A 26,230-nucleotide genomic window follows, 5' to 3' on the forward strand; every position below is an offset into this window, starting at 1 on the left:
CCACAGTAGGGCTGGGCGATAAATCGATTTAATGGATTAATTCGAATTTACAATTCTTTAAGATTTCATTTTTGGAAAATCTGGATTTTATTTTGCCAATGCACTCAGTGGGTTTCCATGAAGAGAACAGCATGTGATGCTGAATATATGTTTAGGCAAAATTATTGTCAAAATATTGTTAAGTGGAAACTTTTTTTAACCATAATACGAGGTACTTAATTTACTTATTTACTTTTTTTTTTAACTTAGTTTGAAGTTCACAGGTGCAGTGAAGTCTGTTCTTAGCTCAATGTGTAATACCACTAGCAGCAAATGTTTTGTTATATTTTCATTGTTTATATTGGCACGGCTGCCATCTTGTTTTACAACCCTGTTTCACAGCTTGTTTTTAGTTGCACTTTGAATTCAGGTCAACTCCCTGACGAAATGCTTGACATAAAAGCAAGGTTTTAAAATAATTTCTTTAATTTCTTTTTATGAAACAAAAAGGAGGAAAAAATCGATTAATCGGATTTGGTATGATAAAATCGGAGATTTATTTTTTAATCCATATCACCCAGCCCTACCCCACAGTAAAAAAAAGATTTAGAAAAGAAAAATGTCTGAAAAATATAAATAATGAAAGGTGCGCTGAAGCGTCCAATCACTGTGTCGTTGGGGTTTCAGCACAGTTTTGCTGGGAAACAGTAATCACCAACTTCTGCACTGTCCTACTCTGAAACAAAATTATTCAAAACACTAAATGTACATTTTGCGCCTCAAACATCTAATTGACATGTTTCTAATTAAAATCTGGGGTGTGAAACACTGGTAACGCTTGCAGCATCCTGATGTGACGATCGATATTTGATTTAGTGACGCATAAACACCATGAAACACACGTTTCTGCACAGTCAGATGATGATACAGTATCTGCGCCGGCGCTTACAGTCAATTAAAACGTGTCATGAACCTGAGCCAGATGACAGGAGTGATACTACCGTTTTTCTCTCCTCGCCCGTGTTCCCTCTCTCACCCATCCTCCTCCGACACCTGCCTAATTATAGAGCCTGCCAGTGTGCTCGTGTGCGTGTGAAAGCGAGCATGTAGTGTGTGGGTGGCATTAGACCCACGCTGTGCATCTGTATCTGACCTTTGCAGCTTCCAACAGGCTCTCGCACACAAAGACGACAGTAAAGAATGATACGAGACGAGATAAAACGTGTGGAGCACGAGGTGTTGACAACAGCAGAAGAAAAGAAAACGGTGCAAAAACAACTTTTAATCCAGAGTTTGACATGTAAATAATTTAACTATATGTCTGGATTAATAGAAACCTACACCTTTAAAATGACTATAAACTTTTTTGTAGTTAATCCCCAACATTACATTGTTTCCATATAAGGTGAGGCCGACTCTTTTTATGCTTTTATTAGCTTTTTTGTTATTTTATGTTGCTAATTTCCATCATTTTTAGTTGGGTGGTTCTTTTATGGCAAAAAAAAGTGGCGCTCTGAGCAATGGCAGGACGTGAAAATGTTTCATTAAACGTAAATGCCGCTAGATGACAATAACAACACTCTTCTTGTGTGAAAGTTGTTACTGAGGGAAGAAGATGCACCTAGCTTTTTTTTTTTCAGTATCAGTAAGAAACAGACATGTAAGAAACTATTTAAATGGAAATTTTGTGACTTTAGACATGCATATTGTTCATCCAGGCAGAGAGCGCAAGATTTTGAAAAGGTAGCAGGAAGGAAATTATTAGAACAAAGCTGCTGTTTACATCTGTTTGCCTGAAAACAACTTGGATCTGAAAATGTTGGCAGGGACTCTCCGAGTTAAAGTACGGATCTATATTCAAAACCTTTATACTGAGAACATCTGCTTGAGTATGGGAATAAATTATGATCACGATTCTTTTATGCATTCCTTGAATATGAAAATTCACCTGACTGCTTCCTATTCAAATCTTCCCAAAATACAATTTATTTTACTGAAAAGCAAGATATCATTTTGAAAAAAAAAAAAAAAAGAGTATAGTACATCAATCAAAACACTAAATTTGAAAATAATGAAATATACAAAACAATTTACAATATAAGTGCAATATAAATACTATATAAATTAAGAAAATGTATAATAATCAGAACTAATACTAAATTATTTATCTTGACTACACAGTTATGCCAACATTTTAAGTGCAGCTACTGAAAGATCCAATTTTCATTTAAATGTTGGCAAAATATATTCAACAACATTTAGTAATTTTTTGCTGTCCTGTTTGACATTTTAAGGGTAAAGGCTACAACTGGCCAATCAAAAACACGAAATGAGATCCTGTCACATTATATTAAGAAAATGTGAACCAACTCACAAAATTTTCACAGCAACCCCCTTATATTTGGGCCAATGTTTCCACAAGCTCCTTTGGTTCTCTTGTTTTTTTTAGCATTTTATTGTGCTTATAAACCTTAATGCTACCAATAAACTGAGAGCAAAGATTTAGCCCCCAACACATAAAGGCTTAAAAAGCTAGAAAGCACAGCCTTTCAAGCGAAAGATGGTTCAGACTGTACAGTAAAAAGATATAAAGTTTACTGTCTGTGTAACCTGGGGGCGCCGCTGGCTAATAAAATTAATCATTTACTGATGACTCTTTAACCTGAGCAATTAGCGCTCCCGAAACGCGCACAGAAAGCGAGAGCGAGATAAAGATGCTGTCTCACTAATTATAGCATGTCTCTGCAGCTGAGGTCTGCGGGGACGCGAGTGTGTATTGGAGCGTGTAGGTGTCCACATGTGTGCGCATCATGGATGAAACGCCAAATGAAAAAAAAAATAAATAAATAAATACAAGTGGTGGGGCAACAGAAGCATTTAACCAAAGAGAATAAGAGGGGATGTGAAATGAAAAGCATTATTATTTAGGGACAGTCACATTAAGATAATGTGTGTGTGTGTGTGTGTGTGTTTATGGAGCAGACAAAGAGCTTTGAGTGGGGAGTCATCTTTCTGAGTGCCGAGAGACGATCAGAGCTGGGTAATCCTGCCTGCATAGACACACGCCACGCATACAAGAGACTATCCACAGGGCTTTTAATCCATGTGGCACACGCTGGTTCGCGGACATGGGAAAGTATGTTTGTGCGGCTTCCCAACTGAAACTGATAAACAGCAGTTCAGGACGACAGAAACCCACTGACGATAAAAAGGGAAAAAACAGGAAATAAAACCCGAGCGGTTGCAGAAATAAAAGCACGAGGCAGCTGGCTGCGAGCTCCACCAAATTAGTCATCGCAATCATCGCTCTGATCCACTAAAAATCAGCTTTAAAGATGACCACACCAACGAGGATGAACAATTAATAAATTGCTTTATTCGGGCTGTTTAGCGGGAGTTTGCTGCAGAATCCACGGACGGACAGGCGGGAGGACGGATGGGTGTTTCCAGACTGCGTAGGAATTACATAAGAACCAGGAGAAGACCAGTGAGAACAGACGCTGCAGTGATGGAGTCGCCGTCGCCTCAGCGGTCGACTCCACAGGTTCATTATCGAGACAGATGGGCTTGTTGGAAAAGAGACGAGGTGCTAGTTTCAAAGTAGAGAAGCGTACCAAGAAAACACGTCCAGCCTTTCTTCACCCACGTTTGATCCAGGTCTGTTTGGTTAGCTCCCTCCTTCCCCCTCCGCTTTTATTTATGGGCGATTATTTTAGCGATGAAGCATTCAAATAAACAGACTAAAACAAGAATAAATACTCGAGAGCGCAGCGATATGAAGCAATAAAGAGGACAACAACAACAACAAAAACTCGTCCCATGGTCTGGTTGCTTTATATTTTGCATTCCCTGCAGTTTAATCCAGATATCAAGGACTCAAGCGAGGCGAGTCATTAAGGCAGACATCAAACACATGAAACAGAAAGTGAGTCTGCAAGCCGGCCAACGGTCCAGCTCATGGCCAAGATTATCAGATGTTTTCACTGACAGGGGAGGCCTCTTGGACTTAATACAGCACGATTTACAAACAGCACAAAGAATCCCATCATATATGGTGAGTCGTCGCTTGCTACAACAGCTTTTTGCTCTTGTAGTGTTAATAGGATTCATTAAATCATTTTTAAACCATAAAATAAACTTTAAAGTTGAATTATTTTTGTGTCCAATGAGTGACGTCCATTGCAACTAAGTTAAGCAGGAAGTTAATTGTATGTTTCTTGCAAATGAGATTTATATAGGCTCGATAATAAAACAACAGGTTGTTAATTGTAGATTGCAGATGATAAACAAGAAAAACCAAAACGAGTTACTAAATACCAGAAGCGATACTTAATTTTTTTTTTTTATCAATTACACTACACCGACATCTATTTATTTAAGAAAAGAGGGGGGGGACACAATATTGAAATAGGAAACAAAACAACTAAGACTGGCTCTAACTCTGCAACGGGCAAATTGGTTCTTTTAGTCTGAAGGTCGCTCTGAGACTGAGAAGATTCAGGTCCAGATTCAGTACTTTGAATTCGGGGCCAAAGGAAAAATCCTGTTAAAGGAATTTACTAAGAGACGTTGAAACCACGTCTAAGGAACGTAAAAGCAAAGTCACAGAAATCTGGCAGGAGCATTACACGTAATTAAACTACCGTATTTTTTCGCACCAGATTATAAGGTGCATTAAATGTTCTTCCCAGGTGTGTAATATCACTCCGCCCCTTCACGCATACAACTCTCTCCTGAGAGGGAGAGCTATCCGTCTCTGTCGGGAAGACAGAGTGGTTGGACTACACCGCCCTGTTTCTAACATAAGGCCAAAATAAACATAAATTTTATATTAAATTAACTTATTAGGTTTATTGTTGCTAGCGCTTACTCCAGGCTGCCTTACATGAATGCACTTCTAGTTTAGACATTACAGTCAGGCAGTCTTGTAGACAGTTTAGGGGTCCCATCAGGACACATTGTATTGTAAATCTCTGAATATCCATTGAGCAGAGCAGCTTTGTTGCTAATCAAAGTCGTATTTACATATTTTAACAGATTTTTGAGCGCTTAGTACCACATAAAATCAGTCAGTAAAGAACAACAGAAATCATGTATACAGTGCACCGGATTATAAGGGGCACCATCAATTTTTTAAATAATTTAATGATTTTAAGTGCGCCTTATAGTACAAAAAATATGGTGGATTTAAAAAAAAAAAAAAAACATACGATGTAAACAACAAAAATTCTTTCACCCTAATCCGACAGTGGTATCAGGATTGGCTATGACCTTCCTGGTGGTTTTAGTTGCTTTTTCTGGCTCCACTGCCTGAGGAGGAGAAATCAGGACGGGCTGATCAACCAATCAGAGGTGGACTTGGATTAATATGAGAGCTATGTCACATTGGATAGCTCAAATGGATAAATGGATTACTATTAATGTTTAAAAATGCTTTCTGTGGATTGAGAAATAAAAGTATCAAAAAAGCTGTTGCTGTAACCATTAATACCATCGCATGACTAAAGCTGTTTCCGCACTGAAAGATACAAACACGGGGTCGTTCCATTCAGTAAAAGACACGTCCCACTTCACGCCTTAGGAAATAAACCAATGCTTGAAGTTCTGGGATTATTTCAACTCTTTCTGAGACTTTTCAACTCTTTCTGACAGGCGCGCAGGCAAACCTCTTTGAAGATGACTGTCAAGGTCATAAAAACATTCACATTTTAGAGATTATGAAACGACACACCTGAAGCGAAGCAGTTAAAGCAGGTAAAATGTCCAACGTGAGTTGTTTGTGTACACTACGCATGCAATTAATTTGCACAGTGAATTTTGTGAACCATCTAAAGCCTTTGCTGTTTTATTTTTAACTAGAACAGCTTAAACATCAGACTGAAGACTGGGTTATTTTTTCCAAATGTAAACATGTGCATTGCATTGAACTGACTGTGACAAAATTTACAACCTGTTCTGGGCCTGTATTTCTTTCCTTTACGTCTGAGGAATGTAAACAGACAGCCATAGCAGAGAAGGTAGCCAGCCAGCCTGTGCTGTCCTGTTGTATGTTTTATTTTTGTCCTTTTGAAGGGTAGAATATGCAGAAAACTGCAGTTTGCTGTTGTTGGTTTCCTTCCTCTCTGGGTGCACTTTTAGTAATTATTATGTATAATGAGCTACATTGATGTGGCCAAAAAAATGAAGTTTTCTTCTTTCTTTTGTTTTTACATTCTCTGATCAAAGATTACACTACTTCACACCAGTATTGACTGTCCTTTGTTGAAAGCATGTGAAACTACATCTCCAGCCACAATCAGATAACTGTGTGTTGTGGAAAGGAAGTGATTGACTAATCTTTCAAAACAAGCTTGTTTTTTTTTTCTGGCAGGTTCCTCTTCTTCTCTTTGAAACCACCAAAGCCTTACTTCTCTTTTCTGTTTTTGCTTTTGCCCTCTTTTTTAACCCCATTTCCAAGCAGGAAAAGCCTCTTACAGCCAGCCAGACGACTAATAAGGAGCGGCTCTTGTTAGCCAATCCCTCTTAATGCTTCAGCACGCTGTGTTATGGGTAAAATGCCCAAACGCCAACACAGCCGCTCTCTGAAACACTCCTGAAAAGGCCAGGAATGGAGAGGGAAATGTCAGAAAACCTGCCGTTCCAAAAAAAAACAAAAAAAACAGGCATTATCAGTTTTGTTTTTAGAAAGATATGAATGAGCAAACACTAACACATCATCAGCCAACTGGAACACAGGGAGCAGGAGGGGGGGGGTTGTTGTAGTAATGCTAGTAAAGATGTCAAGAGACGCTAAGTGTGAGTCAACGTAGACGAGTAACACTTCACTATGATTAAGAGGCTCACAGAGGGCTAACATATGTACATTATCGATGAATAACTTCAGCATGTAAGCCCTGTAACTGCCCGAAAAGAAGAGACTTGCATCTAAAGTAATTTATTTACGTGAACCTGATGAGTTTAGTTTTTGGGAAGCTGCTGAGTTATTGTTCCCCATTTAGTGAACCGTTACAAAATGATGACCGTTTGAGAAACACGAGCAAATAACAGAGAGTTTGAAGTAGTGAAACAAATATACGCAGGGCTTTGTGTTTTCAGCGCTGGGATTTTGCTGAAAATGGTGAAAGATGCATGTCCTACAAAGAGGATTTAACATTACATCCCAAAAGTCTCTAAATCACTTTACAACGATAACAAAAAATCTAAATAATACTCAGATGGAAAGTGCTTTTTTGTGATAGTGAAAATGTGGACGGAAAAAATCCCCCACTTCTGCAATGTCAGAATAATGACAGAGACAACTGATTTCCTAAAAAATCAGAGGTTTGCATGCATTACCCTAGTATTTGATGATATTCTTCCACAACCTACTTATAATAGTTTACTGGACGTTTGGCCCGATCCTTTTTTATTGCTCAAAATTAAGGCTGAGCTATATGGCTTAAAAATTAAATCTCGGATTTTATTATACCAACTCCAATTAATCGATCTATTTCCTGCTTTTTATTTCCTGAAAGAAAAACTTAATTGTTTTATAAAACTTGCTTTTATGTCAAGCATTTTGTCTGGGAGTTGACCTGAATTCAAAGTGCAACTAAATACAACATGCTACTAAAACAAGATGGCGGTCCTGCCAGTGTAAATAATGAAAAATTTAACAAATCGCTATTTCTCCAAATGTAACAATGTAATCAGTAATCAAACAGTTTATGCTCATTTTAAAGTCATTTTTTATTTTTCGCTGAGCATCATTTTAAGAAAATTACCCGTTTTACCATAGAAAATTATGTCAAACAGAAAACAACGTCAAAATACTTAAAAATGGCCTCAGGAATACCTTGTTAACTCCTATTGCAAAGCAAACTAAACTGTGAAGCCTCACCAACAACTTCTAAACACCAAAGTTAATGCAAAATGCTAATCGACAGCCTAATAGAATGCATTTGTAAGCCATCGGTACAAAACAGTTCAAGATGTCCAAAAACCACCAATATGCATTCAAGCTGTAGATGGCAAACTGGTGGATTTGGTTCTTGAAATGCCAATCTATCACCTCTAAAGACAATGTTTACATTAAATGACACATCTTTCATGTGTTATTTAACAATAGGAGTGCTGCCTGATTCCTCAATAGTCAATTTACAGAAATTATACACATCTTTTTAATGAGCTCTCTGTACCTTAGGAAAAGAAATCATAAATATGCATGTATGCCTGCTGATCTGAGGAGAGGACGAGAGGAGAGAAGAGAAGGAAATTCTGTCAGTAAGCCTCACGTTTCATCAACAATTGTTGCTCTGATCATCTGTTTAAAAATTCATGAGTGTCTTTTAACTGTTCGGACTGTCAGACAAGCGTTTCATTGGATTATAACACGAGTTGCTTCATTAAACCGGCTCATATCCCGGCTGTGAAAAACAGAAAAGGGCAGGCAGCTATTTCTGTGTGTTTCAGGTGAGAGCTCTGATTTTGTATCGATTTTATTTGGCATGCTCTTCAGCCGTCAGGGATAATGGAGATGTAGGTGCAAGGTGGGTGCAGCTGAGTCCATCCATCAAGCGCTTGCTGAAATAGTTCATGAAATTACAAAAAAAAAAAAAAAGAGCAATGTTAATGAAACACATGAGTGAATAAATGATCTCTGGTTAACTGAGAGCCTTTAAAGAGATTTATAAAAGCAACTGGTTAACAACTAAGAAATAATTAAATTGAAGCCATGAATAAGCAATTTGTAGAGGTGAGACATTTTTTCCCCAAATCAATTCTGAATCTAAATGGAAAAAAAGATGACCAAAATTAAAAAAAGCAGCGATTATCTGCCGTGTATATTTAAACCCTAGCTTTCTAAACTTTGAAACATTTCTCTGGTGGAAAAACAAGCTTGAAACCAGCGCTTCGCAAAAACTTTCTAGGAAATCTGACTGATCAAACACACGTGTAGCTCAGATTTCAGCGGCCAATAAAAACGACCAATCTGTAGCCTGACTTGTGGAACCATGCAGGCTGATTCAACGAACAGACGTTCTGTCCTTTTAGAGCTCAATCCAAGATAGTCATTATCAACTATTTCTGCCACTAATTAAAGGAGCAGGGGAGACAAAGGTGTGGTAATTATATTTTTAAACGGTTTATTAATAACAAAAAAAATCTACTAATTCTACGTCACAAAGCCACTTTCTTTGAACTCCTGAAAAAATTAAGTTAAAAGTTATCTTAAGAAACAAAAAGTACAATTTTCTACGTAGGTTATCTTCTACGTCATGGGTCAGCAACCTGTGGCTCTGGAGCCGCAAGTGGCTCTTTGGACCTTTCACAGTGGCTCTTAATAACTTTGGCTACAAATTATAATTTTATTATGGTATTTAAATGTGATAATGATAATAAATGCAGGTTTTAGCAGTTTTGTCTTGGAATAATTGCTTTAATTTGCCAAGTGCCAGTAATATTTCATTTTTAATCAATATTTTTTCATTATGTTGGAAACAGAATTTTTTTTACATCATTATCCACAAATATCAACATCCAGTCCATCCTCTTTTTTTTTTAAACCCCAAAGTAGCCACTAAAGGGCGTTTCTTTAACGATGACAACATATTTCCTTCAGTAGATCTTTATCAAAAATTATAACTTGTCTTTTTTCAAAAGGCCAGGCAACATTTGCGGCTCTGAACGAGTTTAATTCAAGTGGACTGTAGGAAAATGGCTCTTTAGGCTGTAAAGGTTGCATGCCCCTGTTCTATGTAATCATATTCTCCAATCAGAGCGCATCATCAAGCAAACAGCAAGATCTAATTGGTACAATGCGATTTTCTGTCGGATTGGACGTATCAGATAGTTTAGTGTGTTTCGGCCTTTAGAAGTGAAACGTCAAAAGACCATGGCCAGGCTAAGCGTCGCTTGTTTATTTTAAATGCCTTGATGTTTGAGAGCAACGTGAAACAGTCAGTAAGGTTCCCATCTAGGAGAAAACCTCCCAGTCAAAATAAGCTAACGCTAGCTGGTATTAGCTCAACGCACACTACGGTACCCGGCTAGTGTGTTGCGCCCCTCCTTCGAGCTGCATCATACAACGCTCCTTGCGTCCACACGCACCTCCCACAAACCACCTACCGCCACGACTACCCCGTTTTCTGGGGGAAACCCTGAAGACGGACGTTAGCTTTGGAGCTAGCGGATAAGGATAAAAGCTAACACACACACCACCTGGGACAGAGTCGAGCCTGAGGAGCAAAATAGAAGACGCCCAGTCTGCTCTAAACATGGCAAACTTGGAAACAAAACTTCAAGGCTGTGAGAGTTTTGGTTGGGATAACTCAGACACCCTTAAAAAAGTTAAATAAAATATTAACGTTGCCAACAACAGGACTGATAATGCCAGAGGGCAGATAGGGGAAGTAGACGAGTGGTTACAACACAGTGAGAATGCTACACTGAGAAAGTTGGGATTCACTGAAGGAGCGAAGGAAGGTGCCCAATTGCTAGCTGAATTTATTGAGAACCTTTAGAAAGAAAAACTGGAACTACATCTGTCCCATCATCTCCAGATAGAGAGAGCTCACTGAGCTATGGCGTCACGTCCCTCCACCGGGTCCCCACCGACATCTAGCATGATACAGTTTATGGGTATCAGAAACAAAGAGGAGATCATTAAGAAAGCATGGCAGAAAAAAGGGCTTCGTGTACGAGAGGAATAAACTGTTTCTGGACAGTGATTATGATCCGGAGGTACTGAGGAAACAGAAAGAATACACAGAGGCAATACAAATCCTGAGAGAGAAGAAAATATGCTTCCAGACGGCATTCCTAGCAAGCCTGGTGGCGTTTTATGAGGGAGAAACGCATGTTTACAAGACCACTGAGGACATGGTAAAGAGGATTTCAGGTGATGATGGTCAAACCTATGAAGAGCCATCTGGAGAAGATCAGACACCTAACCTGGCAGAACAGCAGACTAAAGATAGGGAGAGACACCCAAAGAGACAGAAACAGTATATAAACAACAACTGCGATGTTTCAGGAGATGTCGAAGGAAAATTGGGTTTAAAAAGATATGGATTGTGCCAACTTTTGGTTCTTTGGGTGGTGGATTAAGATCAGACACAGGGTTCCCCTCTCTTGGTCTTCCCTCTAGAGAAATTTCCTTGGATCTTTATACCAAGGTGCACAGTATTTTATAGTGGTTGGTGCATCTTTTTGCTTTTCTGAACTGAATAGACATTAACAAAGGTAACTGCAAGACAGAGGGCCCACTCCCACTGGAGGTGAGAGGTCATGCCTCTGAAAAGACTGGTCATTGAAGATTAGAAAGGTTTAAAACACAGACCCCACCAAGGAAGTTCCCCCAGGCAAAGACTACACATATTTTTCTACCACCTCACCCAGTATACTCAAAGAGAGACCATTTCTTTTTGCATAATAAGGAGAGATGCAGAGGAGAAAAATGTTATATCGTTATAAGGGATTTATCAGATCAAAGACCAGTAATATACTTGCCTATATAGGGATATAACACTCAATCAATTTATAGAATGATAATGAGAAGGCTCCATCTATTTTGTGGGATGCATGCAAAGCCACGATCAGAGGGAAACTAAAATATGCCAAATCTGCATATTTTAAAAAGTGAAAACAGAGAAAACGCTGGCAACAACAAATAAATCTAAAACGATTAGAAAAACAAAATAAAAATTATTTGGATGAGAAAATATGCCAATACATTAAAAGAATTGAAATTAAAATAAACTGCATTCTAGAGGAGAGGATATTTTTCAAACATGAGATTTGGGTTTTAAGGCTATGGTAAGGGAGTGAGTTACGCTTTAAGCTGAGGCATCACACTGAGCAATATGCGCTAGAGGATACAGAATTGAAAGCAGAATGATGCAGACTTTCTTCAACTGGGAATTGGGGGGCGGGGTAAAATCATGTGGTTTGACCCCTGCTTTAGCTTTATGACCTCGTCCACCAAGATCCATGACAGCTATGTGCATTCCCCACAGTTTAAGTCCATCCATGTGACTAAATGTATTATTTGCAAGCAGCTGAAATATTATAGCCACCCAAGCAGTCCTTTGAAACTGCAAAATTGCACCCGCTGATTTTTGTGATGACTATTGCAATTCAATACACGGTGCAGCTCTTGTGCACTGAGAGATTTAGAGTCAAAGTCTTTGATCAACGTTATTTAAACTTTGATCATCATCTCAACACACAGCACATGTAACGTTCAGAGTACAGCCTGCAATAACAGGAAAATAGACAGAAATCGGTCACCTTTAAAGCCACCACGCTGTGGGAGGTTGAAACTGAAGATGTTGGGTTAGGGAACCAAAATTGTTGACATCAGCTAAAGTGACCTTGGATCAAAATACCCTTTCAGCAATTTGCATAAGTGTGTCGGGCTTAATTTGTGACAAACATCACGCGATAACGTGTTTTTTGCCGTTATTTGCGTCTGTGTTTTGATCTGAGCTGCATGCCGTACCCTATTGTGTGTACCAGGTATTTCTCCTGCTTCTGCCCTTTCAGACATAATTTCCCAGGGGAAAGCCGGGGGCCATTGTGCTGCACTGTGGTGTGCTGCTGTTACGCAATTACTGTAAATAGAAAGACATTACGTCGGTTTCTCAATCTGAAGTCTCTCTTTCCTTCGGGCTCTTGCATTGTCAGTACAAAACAGCTGCAGATTGCAATTAAAAATTCCGAAAGCCTAAAAGAGCTCAAAGGTGAGCATGTTATAGAATTTGCCACAAGCAACGCGACAAATCAGACAGGCTTTTCCAGTGTAAACAGCTGCAGCTCTGATGTCTCTAAATGGTATTTTTCATGTTCTAACATAATCTTACTCTACTCTTAGAGCAGGTTAACTTGTAATTTTTTTTACCTTATGCAAGAGTTATAAAGCAATTACTATATAATGATTCACTATTACCCGTTTCATGTGTTTCTCTTTTATATTTCTTGAGTAATGACTCCCCTTTGACTCTGTAACAAGCCTTCAGCCTTTTTTCCTCCTCTCACTCTCCCTGGCCATCTTTTTCATCTCGCTGTTCTCCCGGTCTCCTCAGTGCTCTGCCCTAATTGAAAGCTGAATAGAGTTTTATATTCTGCCAGCATCAGATGATGAAAGTGCTTTGATCACTGTTTACCCCTGCAGGTGGTGCACAGCAGCCGCCGCGCCAGATACATTCAAGTCTCGTTACGGTTTCTCCTCTCCTCTTGTTTTTTTCCTCGTTCCTTTCTTCGTGCGCCGAACGCCGTCTCACGGTCTGTTAGATTACATCGAACCAGAGTAAACTGGATCTTTTGTTTGCAAAGCGGCCTGTAAATAGTGGAAGGATATTGTTGCGAAATCCTGTCGCGTGGAAGATTGTTTCACCACCGTTTCCCTGGAAGGCTAAAGTAAAATCTGGACACACGAGAAGTCGGGTGATAGAACAAAACAAAACTTCTGATTCTTGTGAGTTCCCTCCTGAGTAAACAGGCTATGTTGGTATAATTACACGCAGGAAGGCATGGCAAGCTGTTTAGTCATATGAGCAATTTCTACAAAGAAAAGGTGATTAATCAATTCGTAAATTAAACCAGGATTAATAATTGACAGAAAATGCAACAGTTTCTCTATATTAGGCCTTCAAAAAAAGCAATGGAAGCACCTACTGCTCTGCTCTTGGAAAACTGGCAACAAAATGTTTAGGTGGGTCTGGCATTAAACAAAGCCTACATTTAAAAAAGAAAAAAAAAGCCACTTGCTCATTGTTAAGTACAGTGGAGGATCTGTCATGCTGTGGGCATGTTTCTCTCCCAAAAGCAATGGGAACCTTGTCAGACTTTATGGCATCATGAACTTCTTGAAACACAAGATTTGTTTTTTTCTCCAATATATAAATCTGATTACAAGCAAGGAAGAAGTGTCTTCTGTCCATCAATCACCAACCAAAACGTCTGGATGTATGATGGATAGGGACATCTGGACGTATGATCTGCTTTCATCAGATGAGAAGGGACTCAACCTTTTCAGCAAAAAAATACTAAAGGTGAATCTTCATATATATTATATATATTATATATATATATATATATATATATATATATATATATATATATATATATATATATATATATATATATATATATATCGCCCACTGTTAAGTACATTTGAGGACCTGTGATGCTGTGTGGGCCTGTTTTTCTTCTATAGGCCCTGGAAATCTTGTTACATTGAATTACATCATGAGGTGTTTTAAAAACTCAGAACTTTTAAAAAAATGTGATCGTACTTCAGCAGGATTCTTCTGTCCTACCATCACAAATGTAAACATTTAGTTTGCTAAACTCTACTGGGACTTTAAGCAGAGCATTGGGCTTTTTTTTTAATTGAGACAAATATTCTTCTTCTTGGGAACAAACACTAAAGGTGAGTCTGAAACAAGGGATTAAGTTATGAAAAGTACCTCATGCCCACTGTTAAGTACACCGGAGGCCCTGTGATGCTGTGGGACTGATTCTCTCTCCCAAAGGCCCTAGTAACCTGGTGCATGACATAAACTTGGAAATATTACTTTTTTAATAAATTGAGTAATTTCTTTTCTTTCCTCTGCCAGAATTTGAACACGCATAATTGCCTTTTTTCCATCAATCTCCCTAGATCTTACGAATTGAAGCTAAAATAGACCTTAATCCTAAAGAAAACCAGTGAGGCGAAGAGTGATACTGCAGTAAAAGATAATCTTATTCTTAGATACGTTTTATATCTTTACCAGGGGTGCCCATAATTATAAAGGGTGTTAGATAACAGTCAAAGTAAATTTTATTTATTTTTTCCTTCATTTCCGTTTTTGTCCACGTCAGTGAATTAATTATGGGTATTTTAATGTGTATAGAGTAAAAAAAAATAAAAAAAATAAATAAAAATAAATAAATGTTTTAAATACAAATCCATTGTGTATGTGTGTTTGTATGTGTTTCTGTTTTCATAAGCTTTATGTCTTTTTTTTATATGTAAGATTTGACTGAATTTGACTGAATTGGCGCTATGTGAATAACATTTAATTGAATTGTTTATGTTCTCTGGGTGTTGTTTTATTAGTTCATTCTTTTAGGTTTAACTTCTTACTTCTTGTATTCTGTTCCCTGTGTATCGTAGGTTTTCCTATTAGATCTCTTAGATTTTTTCCCTTTTCTTTGTGTCACAGTTCAGCTACATTCATGTTAATTAGTCTCCCTTCCTCAGTCTCTCTGCACTCCTTCTGCCCCAGCTCCTTCACATTATCTTCTGATTAACTCGTCTGTTTTCAGTGCCATTCTCCACTTCTCCCTCAGCATATATGCTCACTCATACTGGCTGGATTCTTCTCTCATGATTTATTGGTTGAAAGCTGAATCAAAACTCAGCCAGGAACCTGGGGGCAGCATGATAAATGTAAAGAAGGAAAACTTACAGTACAACATAGAACATGTAGCATAGGCAGAAAAACGGGGCAGCAGACAGGCCCGGCGCCACAAGTGGGCGCACTGGAGCTCTAATATATAAGCCGCCCCTTCAAAATCAAAACAATAAATATGCAAACAGTAGTTGTTTTTGGCACGGACGAAACGGGCAGCCGACCAGAGCGACACTTTATTCATTTATTTTAGTCGTTGGTTGTTGCAAAGGTGCATTTAATATTTTAAGATTGTGCATCACGGAAACGCAAGCTTAGAATATGCCTGCAATAGTGTGTAATGTTATGTATTTGATATTTATATTGTTTCTGGAAAATAAATTCAAATCAATGGGCAACATATTTTTTCTTCTTTTTTTTATTTTGGTAGAATTATGGTCTTGCCTCCCCACTGTGCGTGACACGCCCCCTCTTGTTTGTTCCCCTAACGCCGGGGCTGGCAGCGGAGCTCATGGCAACAAATTCAAACCGTATCCAGTGAATAACAATAAGAATGCTTGAGCATATATACTTAGGGACAAGCGTAGAACAGCACTGAAACCAGGTGCATTAATCAGAAGAAAATATAAAAGCAACTGATGCAAAAGGAGTGCAGAGACACTGAGAAAGGGAGACTAATTAACATAAAAGAATCTGAACAGAGTTACAAAGAAACTATTAAACCCATAGGCAAAGCTACCCAAGATCTAGGCATGTATTACAAATAAAAATCAGCGTAACGGCCTAATTTACGGCTCTTTGGCTCACATCTGGACGCCCTTACCGCAGGGTTTCCCCCAACGACCCATTCACGTCAAATTGTCGCACTTCTTCTGGCAGCGGAGCACAGACACCTGTCTCCTTCCTGCAAATAATAACGTCCACTAACATGTGTAGAAAACCCAGAAAAAAAAAACATGTGACCATCTTTATAGACAAGACAGACAAAAAGTCATTTTTTGGAGGAACTATCCTACGCAGGCAGGCGAGAAAAACAAAATACCGAATGGCGCTACGTGCCAAGCTAACAGTACGACACAGATGTTTGAAAGCAACATATAAAAAGGTCAGTAAAGCTCCTGAATCTGCATCAGTGAACAACATACGCTAATGCTAACTGTAGTAAAGACTGAGCCTTTTGTTGCCGTTTCTAATCCGTGTGCTCAGTTCGCAAAGCAATGATAAGGTGCATTACATACTGGGAGATCATCATTTTCAAATAAACTACATTTGCAACAAATATATATAAAAAAATACAAACAATAATTTGAAAATATTGTTTAAAATGTAATTTTGCATCTTTTATTTTTGGTGGGCTTGCTGCTGCAACAATGCAAGTTTACCATCGGAGGTAATCTCTATACCAGTAATATGTCACCAAACGCATCTTCCATGACTAATCCCATGTAAAGTGCAGCTCCTAGCTATCCTGAATATTTGATGCACTCATTTAAATGAAGACATCGGTCAATTGTGACGTCACTTATAAGATATTCTAGTACTGTGTACGTACAGGCTGTCAGAAATATAGGAATGCAGAATACAGAGAGGTGTGTTGCTGTCATTTCAGGTCAGTGTTTGTTGTTTTGCAGCTCTGGACAGAACAGCAATTTCCCTCTGGGATTATTAAAGTATTTCTGATTCTGATTCTGAACAGGAGGCTCGTTTCATGAGCTGTGAGAACTTTCGATGTTTATCATTCTTTATGAGATTAAATGCACATCAGAGATGACCGGCGGTCACAGATAGCCAGGAAGTTCGATTACCAGGCTGATTGACCAGTTAACTAGAGCAATTTCCTACAGACTCGTCGGTCGACATATTTCTCATGTCCAAATAAAACACTTAACAGTTTTACAAAGTTCTACGTGTTCTTCCCAGCTCATCGTTTTCAGGTAGAATAAATTCACTTTGAATTTATGATTTTGCTACATGGTGGACCACAGACTGTAAGGACGAATGGATTTTACTTTGGTTCCACTTTGCTCACAATGTAAAACCTTTGAGTATGTTACTGTCTTCACCGTATTTATTGTAAATATGAATACATTTCTATCAAAAAAGCCTGGAAATGGCCACATCTCTCCATACCCTTTTTTTTTCTTCCATTGTTATCCTAACACTGAAAGTACGTTTATGAAATTCCTGAATTTCCCAGACCACAAAGGACCCCGGACTGCGTTGCCGACTACCGCGGAGAGAAAAACACAGAAAGCTCCTGTGTTCCTCAGTGTGAGGGTTAACATGCAGCCAGATGGTTGAGATGTCTAAGAATAGATAAAAGGAAGGACAGACACACACACACACACACACACAGATAAAGTGTGACGAAGTCCTGGCAGATAGGTTTCACGTGCCTCACGCTGCTGTGAGCACACAATGCAACACAGAAAAAAAGCTCACCCAGACCCCGTCTTTGATCGACTTTCTCTCTCGCTTCGTACAGCCACATTTGGTATAATTCACTTCTTGGCACTGGTCACTTCAAAGCTATGTAAACTACCTTCCTCCTTCTATGGCGGGGGCGGCGGTCGGGGGGGGGGGGGGGGGGGGGAATTCGCAGATTACCTCAAGCTAAATATAAAACCGTTAAACATCCAAGCAAGTCCAGATCCAGCCCTTTGTCATCGTTTTGTGAGACATTCCTACGTGTCTAACGTGTCATTTTCATTATATTGAGGGTTAAAAATAGAAAAAATGATGTCCAGTCAAATGAATGTGTGAAACATTATTAAACAGGAGAATGTCGTAGCCTCTGTAACCATCTGAGCAGTTATTTCCACGTGCCTCTTTCAGCAGAAAACACGGTGCTGGAAGTAACAGGAGCCAAACGTTCCTCTTTCCAAAAGAAAGTAATCCAGCGAGGGAATACGCTGAATGATGTACGCCACTGAATGAAATAAGGATGAAGGCCAAAATGTTCCCACATTGCAAAAAGGGAACTCAAAATAAGTAAAATGTTCTTGAAATTGTTGTATTTTTCCTTGATTTGAGCAGATAAGTAAGACTATTCGCCAATGAGATGAGTATTTTTACCCCTAAAATAAGATAATTAGATATCCTGCACTTGAAATAAGATGATGGAGATGAAATGTTCTTATTTTAAGTGCAAAACTCTTATTTCATTGGCAAATAGTCTTATTTATCTGCTCAAATCAAGGAAAAATACAACAATTTCAAGAACATTTTACTTATTTTGAGTTCCCTTTTTGCAGTGCATTTTAACCTTACTGTTAGGAATGTGCTGCTGTGAAAAGGTATTTGCCCCCCGCATTGTTAAATCAGGAATTAAATCTGATTAGCAACATTTGTTATGTTCAATTTCCTCCAACACACCCACCATCAATTATTACATAATCAAAAAGTTACTCAATTAGAACCCGACTGACAACACGAAGCAGGCTACACGCACAAAGACCTGCGTCACAAAAAAAACTATAAGGCTCAGTAAGTCAAAGTCGTGACTAAATCCAATTGAGATGCTGTGGCGTGACTTTTAACCGGCTCTTCATGCTCAAAAACCACCTAATGTGGTTGAAATTAAACAATTAAAGAAGAGTAAAAGTAAAAAACTAAACAAAACAAAAAAAAAGACTCACTTCTAGATATTAGAAGACGTTTTATGGTGGTTATTGCTGCCAGAGTGTGACCAGCATGCACTAAGTTTGTTCCTGAAAGAAACCATTCGATAACTGCATTTTGTTTTTACTCAGGTAATACGTGTTCTTTGATGACATTAAACATTAAAAGCAGACACTATAATGTTAAACACTACAGATTAAAGATAGGCCTGGGCGATATCAACCAAAAATAATATCTCAATATTTTTAGGCTGAATCAAAGCTTTATCCCAAATGCACATTTTTTTAACAAATAAATATGAGAAACGGCTGAAAAATAACCTACTGGAACATAAATGTATAAATATAACGCAACATATACCATCTCGAAATACACACTATATAGTCTGATATATGTTTTTTTTATCTCGATATTTTTAAATTCTTGATATATTGCCCAGATATATAAAACTGAAGTAAAGGTGAACATGTTTTAGTAATTGGTGTCTTGTTGGTTGTTTTGGTTTTGAAAATCTCATTAAGAGCCTTGTTATCAATTAGAATGTAACACTAAACCAATGTTACAGGTCCATTTATTCAGATCGCCCGAAACCATTTCTTCAAAATAAATGTATCTAAAGTTATTCCAGTGTCAGCGTTTTATGCTTTTTTTTTCAAATTAATCCGTGACTTTCCGTTTGCCTGCGGTTAAAATAAGAAGCTATAGAGCGGTTGATTTCTCTCAGCCACACTTCAACATGGGAACGACAAGAGAGCATAACTTTCAAGTAAGTTAAATTTAAGTCTCTTTAGGACTATTATTATTATTATTATTATTATTTTATTGTGTAAATTTAGGAACATGAACTGAATACTTTGACTTAACAGCTTCCAAGCTCCGAGAGCAGCTTGACAGAGGTTATTGAAAGTTGAAGCTGGAATCGATTTTTTTGCAGAAGAGAAACTTTTAAACAGGCTAAATTATCCAAGATGTTTGTTGGCTAAACGTTTATTTTATTTTGCATGAGAAATCGGTTTGATGAAGCGGGGGTGGGGGGGGGGCTTTCAATCTGCCCACTCAAAAGAAACAAACTGAACAACCAAGGAAAAATGAACCATGTTATTTTATTCATTTATTTATTTATTGGAACTATTTCAAGGAAAGCAGAGGAAACACCCAGAGGGAGAAAAACTAACGACGGAAAAGCAAAAAAAAAAAAAAAAAAGCGGAAGAACTGTGACTGCCTGCTGGCTAATGCGTCTAAATTACAGTAAATCCACCAAAAAAGATCCTCCCAGAAACATGGAAAACACACACAACAACAATTATCATCTGTTAAATATGTAAGAACAGGATGCATCATAATTTTTTTTAGAAAACCTGCTCAAATTTGCGCATTAATTTAGTGGGAACATGTTTATAATAAGATAAATGAATCTAATTAGATCAAAGATTAATGAGCCGTTATGTTTTTGTGTTCAAGATTTTGATTCAGAGGCTTTTTACATGTTTTTTTTAGATTTTTTTAATGAGATTTAGGCTGTTCCCGTGATCTAATAAGCTGCTGAAGCAAATCAGAAACAAGTAGAGGTGACTAATGCAACCCAGCGGAGACTAAAGGAACCGAATTGATTAGAGGTGGAATTGAAATCAGACATAACGAGTCGATCTGCGGGCGCCTTTTTCACAAAATTAACTCTTGTTCAGAGCAAAACAACTTGAACTTCTTGCAGGTTTCTGTGCTTAAGGAAAGGAGGGGGAAACGAAGAGATCAAGCCTTTACCGCCCGTCACTGATTTCATTTTTATCGGAGACTCCAGTTTATTTTTCTTAACGATTTAGAAACATCAAAGAGAAAAACAACGTGCTAAAAGGTATGTACAAAGAAAGAGGGAGTACGTCTGAATCCATCTGAATACAAGATTACAAGATTATCCCCGTTTTGTGGACAAGAGTAAATCTTACTAAGCTAACCTCAAAAAACTGCATGAAAGTACGTACATGTTGCAGTGTTGACAGACTGAAAACGGTGAGCGCTCCTGATTTTAATGCATTTATTGAGTTCTACATTTACGGCGGACTCCTTTATCCAAAGCGACTTATAAATGAGGATATAGTGATGCGGCTCATATCTAAGCTAACAATAGGTTACTTAAGAAGGAAGAGGGCACCGGTCGGGTTGTGTCAGTGGGGAAGGTTTAGAAATAGAGGGAAGTGGTGAAAGAGGTGGCGCAGTGGAGCGGGAAGGGAAGTAGGCAGGGGGAGCCCTCTGAAGAGCTGGGTCTCCGAAAGTGGCTTGAAGACGGACAGGTAGCGCTCAGTAGGTCAGGGTAAATGTGACCATGGTGGAACGACACACCCAGAAAACAGTCTGGGTTGTCGTGATTGTGGTGCTAGCCAACGACACGGATGGAGAGGAACATAGAAAAGTCAGTAAAGCCCTTAAAGGTGCATTAGTGCGGCTAATGCTAACTGTTATTAGCCTGTTATTAGCCTGAGAAGCGGCCCCATTCGAGCTACGCTACGCAATGCTCCACTGCGGTAAAGCACCCAGTGGAGCAACACCCCCCCCCCCACACACACACACACACACACACACACCCATACGTCAGCTGTCCACCACTACGCTGAAATAAAATCCTGTTGAGGACCCTGAATAAATAGGGATGTGCGACATATCGGTATTAACATCGGGATCGGCTAGTAATTTCTTTATATATCGGTATCGGTCCAATGAGTGAAACTGAGGCAATATTAAGGGGGGTTTGGGGTGTTGGTCCTTCGGGGGGGTTGTGACAGTCAATGTGTTTCCATCCTATACGGAGGCGAATTTTGGGCGAACGTTTAAAATATCACAAAATAGAAATTGCACATCAGACGTGTTTCCATCTACTGGTTTGTAGCGAATTAACCAGGTAACGCTTAGCGTACCGTTGTCATGTTTTGACATAGGCTGTAATAAACAGGAAGTAGAGGTTGCTAACTACCACAGACCACAGATAAGGAATGGAGAGAGTCTTTAATGAATGTGCTGATTTTTATTTTTTATTTTTTTATGTCTCTTTGTCAGTCCACACATACCTATTGTCGCTTCAGGCCCTGTTTTCTAGTATTATGGGAATATCCGGGATGCCGCCGGCAGCAGGAACATCTGATCAGTCATGGAAGGTAGATGTTCGCTACATCAGAACTAATTGGACAAAGGTTTTTCCATGTCATTTATGGTTTTCCTAATGCGATACCTTCGATGGAAACCCGACTAGTGGCAGTAACGCATCGCAGCCAGGATTCTGGGTTTTTTATATAAAGCAGAGATGCAATCTCAGCCGTGTAGATCATTTTTCATGTTGTCGAGAAAAAAAGACGTACAAAAAGCGGCGTGTAGGTCTAGACAATAAACCACATTCAAAACATTCGGTTAGCATCGTTTTCACTCTGTACAAAACTTGATCATCCCAGAGACGTACGTGTGTGTATTTTTATTTTTTTTATTTATCCTTCATTTAACCAGGTAATACCCATTGAGATTAAAAATCTCTTTTGCAAGGGAGACCTGGCCGGTGTATATTTATATATACACACATATCGCTAAATATCGGACGTAATATTAATATCGTATATTGATATCGGCCCAGATTTTCATATCGGTGCATCCCTAGTAATTCAATTATATAACTTTATGTATAATATATTTACAAGCAAAAATAGTTGTGATGCATCCATCGTCTACCGCTTATCCCAGGTTGGGTTGCGGGGAAAACAGGTACATGAGGGAAACCCAGATATCCCTCCCCCTGTTGACATCCTCCATCTCATTCTGGACTGGAGGATGGCGTTCCCAGGCCAGATGGGATATATAGTCCGTCCAGCGAGTTCTGGGTCTACTCCAGGGTCTCCTCCCAGTGAGACGTACCCAGAACGTGCCCTGATCCAGACCTCATGACCATAGGAGAACAAGACAGCGAGATGGTCACTCCACCTTCTTCTAGTCGAGGACCACGGCCTCAGACTTAGAGCCGCTGGCTCATCGTTAGAGTTGTTACGCAAGCGGGATGAACTAATCACAAACCTTATTGTCATCCTCTGCAATAACAAATGAAAACACAAAATTGTGGAGTTTTCTCAGATTGGCGGAAGCTAATTTGTAAAGAAATGCCACCCCTCTTTAAAATAAACAAACACCTTTAGTTCTCGTTTTTTTCCCCCTTGATTATTATTTATTTTTATTTTTTTAGCTTACATGCAACCATGACCATCCCATGTGCCATCAGCAGCAGCTGTCAGTCACGCTGGGGTGTCAGGCTGCTGCTGGCACTCACAGAAACAACATAAACAACACAAACACACGAATCAATACATGCCCACCCCTCCTCTTCCTCCTCCCTCCCTCCCTCCCTCCTCCTCCTCTTTTCACTGCCTACAAAAAAACAGGGCTTATACACCACCGCCGTGTAAACCGACGCGCACACGCATCGGGCTCGTGGGTGCACGCAGAAATGTTTTGATCCGGGCTGAAATGTTTGCGCGATGCACGGATTGGTGTTGTGACAGCTAGCGGCAGCCTAGCGTGGCTCGCCCGGACAAGTGGGGGCATTTCTCACGCCAGGAATCTGCCGTTTCTGCCAACTTCAACTGTGCAACTCACTCTTTTAATGCTTCTTTTTGTTATGTATAACCATCACTTGTGTTTTTTTGTATAGTGGTGTAGATATGTATATATGGGGGGCATATATTTAAATGCAGTGAAATGCACCCATTAACCCGTAAATCCCTATATCCTGCCCCGGAGCGACATCCTGCCACAGCATCCTCCCTGCCCTCCACTCACCGATACGAGGTCTGCTTTCTGAACGCCAGTCCGCGTAATTTATCCTCCAGAGACTCCTGCTCCATGTCCGGCAGGCTGCTGAATGTGTCGCTGCAGCCCATGGCAGCCTCCTCTGATCCCGCTCCGGACTCCGAGTCACCCCCGTCGGCTCCCAGCGAGGCCGGGCGGCCGCCGAAGCTGCCCCCCGCCGCCGCCGCCGCCATCGCCGCCGGACCAGTGCGGCTCTTCGTTTGGGGGTCCATGCCGGTCACTCCTAGATGGACCCCCCTCTCTCCTCTCCCCGCTCTGTGACGGGACACAGATGCGGGGCGGCGTGAAGGAGGCGGGAACCGAAATGTCTGCGGGGAATTAGCGACCTGGCGTTCGGGTTTGGAGCTGCCTTAACGCGGAGGTCTCCCGACCGTTGGCCGCCTTTATATGCAGCAGGACGGCGGAGAGAGCAGCGCTCACGAGCTCCTGGTCCTACTGGCAGCAGCGAGCGCCATACGTCAAGCTGCCAGCGTCAGACCGGAAGGAGGAAAACTAACTTTCAAAATAAAACCCCTTCACAACATGAAGTAGGCTAAAACGGTCATTGCATGCAGAAATATTTATGTACGACTGTAAACATTCACAACTACTTTTATTTGTTGATTTTGCTGATATAAGCATATATAGATAGTCATATTCACACACATGCACACTCACATACACACGCACACACACTCACACACACACACACACACACACATATATATATATATATATATATATATATATATATATATATATATATATATATATATATATATATATATATATATATATATACAAGACCACAAGAAACTGGAGAAATACCAGGGCCTCAGGGAAGAACTACATAGAGCCTGGAAGGTGTGTACATGGTCATCAGACCACTCGGGGCAGTAGCCCCCACTGTGGAGATGTGGCTCCAACAGATACCTGGAGAAACATCAGACATCTCAGGCCAGAAGAGAGCAATCTTAGGAACAGCTAGGATCCTAAGAAGAAGCTTCCAGCTCCAAGACCTTTGGTAGAGGTCCCGAGCTTGAGAAATGGAGAACCACCCACCCTTCCTCCTCAGGGGTATGATATGAGGTGGGTGAGAGAGCAGTTTATATACACACACACACACACACACACACACACACACACACACACACACATATATATATATATATATATATATATAGCATGGTCACCTCATACACATACACAGACATACAAGTCTGTGTGTGTGTATATGAGTGCACGTTTCTGTATATACATATTGATTTGCTGTTGTTTGTTGATTTGTTTTATCTATTCTATATATCACTACTTCTTTCTTAATTTTGTTCTATATTTCTTAACTATTTTCCCAGAGGAGGCTGCACAGTGGCGCAGTGGGTAGCGCTGTTGCCTTGCAGCAAGAAGGTCCTGGGTTCGAGTACACCCCTGGGTCTTTCTGCATGGAGTTTGCATGTTCTCCCTGTGCATGCGTGGGTTCTCTCCGGGTACTCCGGCTTCCTCCCACAGTCCAAAAACATGACTGTTAGGTTAATTGGCTTCTCCAAATTGTCCTTAGGTGTAAGTGTGTGTGTGAATGGTTGTTTGTCTCTCTGTGTTGCCCTGTGACAGACTGGCAACCTGTCCAGGGTGTACCCCGCCTCTCGCCCAGTGAACGCTGGAGATAGGCACCAGCGACCCCCGCGACCCCATGAGGGAGAAGCGGTTTGGAAAATGGATGGATGGATTTTCCCAGAGCTGATGTAACAGATGATTTTTTTCTAAATCTCAGTGGTTAGTTTCCTTTATTTTTTAAACTAATTGTTTAATCACAGTGAGTATTCAAAAACTGACGCCACTGATTTAAATTGTAGTATAGTATTTTATACAGTATAAAAGTTTATAACTAACCCTGTTTTTTATATGTTTTTGTTATAGTGTAAATTCGCCTTAATCAACAGTTGTCCACACTTTCTTCATTGAATATATCCTTGGTGCTTTGGCTGATGTTATAATAATTTTCTGTCAAATCTTTGCATCCTGTGTCAAAATATTTTGTCCATAACCGGTACCAGAAGAATATATATATATATATATATATATATTACAAAATATTTACATATTTTTACATATCTTTATTCTTGGACAGGACCTCCAGATCTCTATTTGTTTATTTTTATATTTATTTCAAGTAATGAAATATGCCTAGAAATGTGTTGTGTTGTGTTACATGCATTGGTTTGAAATTTTCAAACTTTTAATTTGAAATGGAAAAGAACCGGAAGTCAACTACTTTATTCTTTGTTGCATGACATTTCAAACAGCGCCTCAAACCCATGTTTAGTTATTATTACTAAATCCAGCGTCCATCCAGCCTTACACTCATCTCCGCCATCCATCCATCCATCCATCCATCCATCCATCCATCCATCCATCCATCCATCTCCGTGTTTCA

General features: G+C 39.5%; 1 protein-coding gene across 5 annotated transcripts in view; it reads right to left on the reverse strand.

Annotated features, from left to right (window-relative positions):
- Positions 1-24,217, reverse strand: part of dgki (diacylglycerol kinase, iota) — a 106,030-nt gene extending 81,813 nt beyond the window's left edge. For all 5 annotated transcript variants that reach the window (XM_036148835.1, XM_036148838.1, XM_036148837.1 and 2 more), the window contains exon 1: positions 23,788-24,217. In XM_036148835.1, coding sequence (XP_036004728.1) covers positions 23,788-24,029 — 242 coding nt within the window. In that variant the 5' untranslated portion in view covers positions 24,030-24,217. The remainder of the gene's footprint in view (positions 1-23,787) is intronic.
- Between the last annotated feature and the right edge of the window lie 2,013 nt (positions 24,218-26,230).

This window comes from Fundulus heteroclitus, chromosome 17 (assembly GCF_011125445.2).
Source record: "Fundulus heteroclitus isolate FHET01 chromosome 17, MU-UCD_Fhet_4.1, whole genome shotgun sequence".
Lineage (NCBI taxonomy): Eukaryota > Metazoa > Chordata > Actinopteri > Cyprinodontiformes > Fundulidae > Fundulus > Fundulus heteroclitus.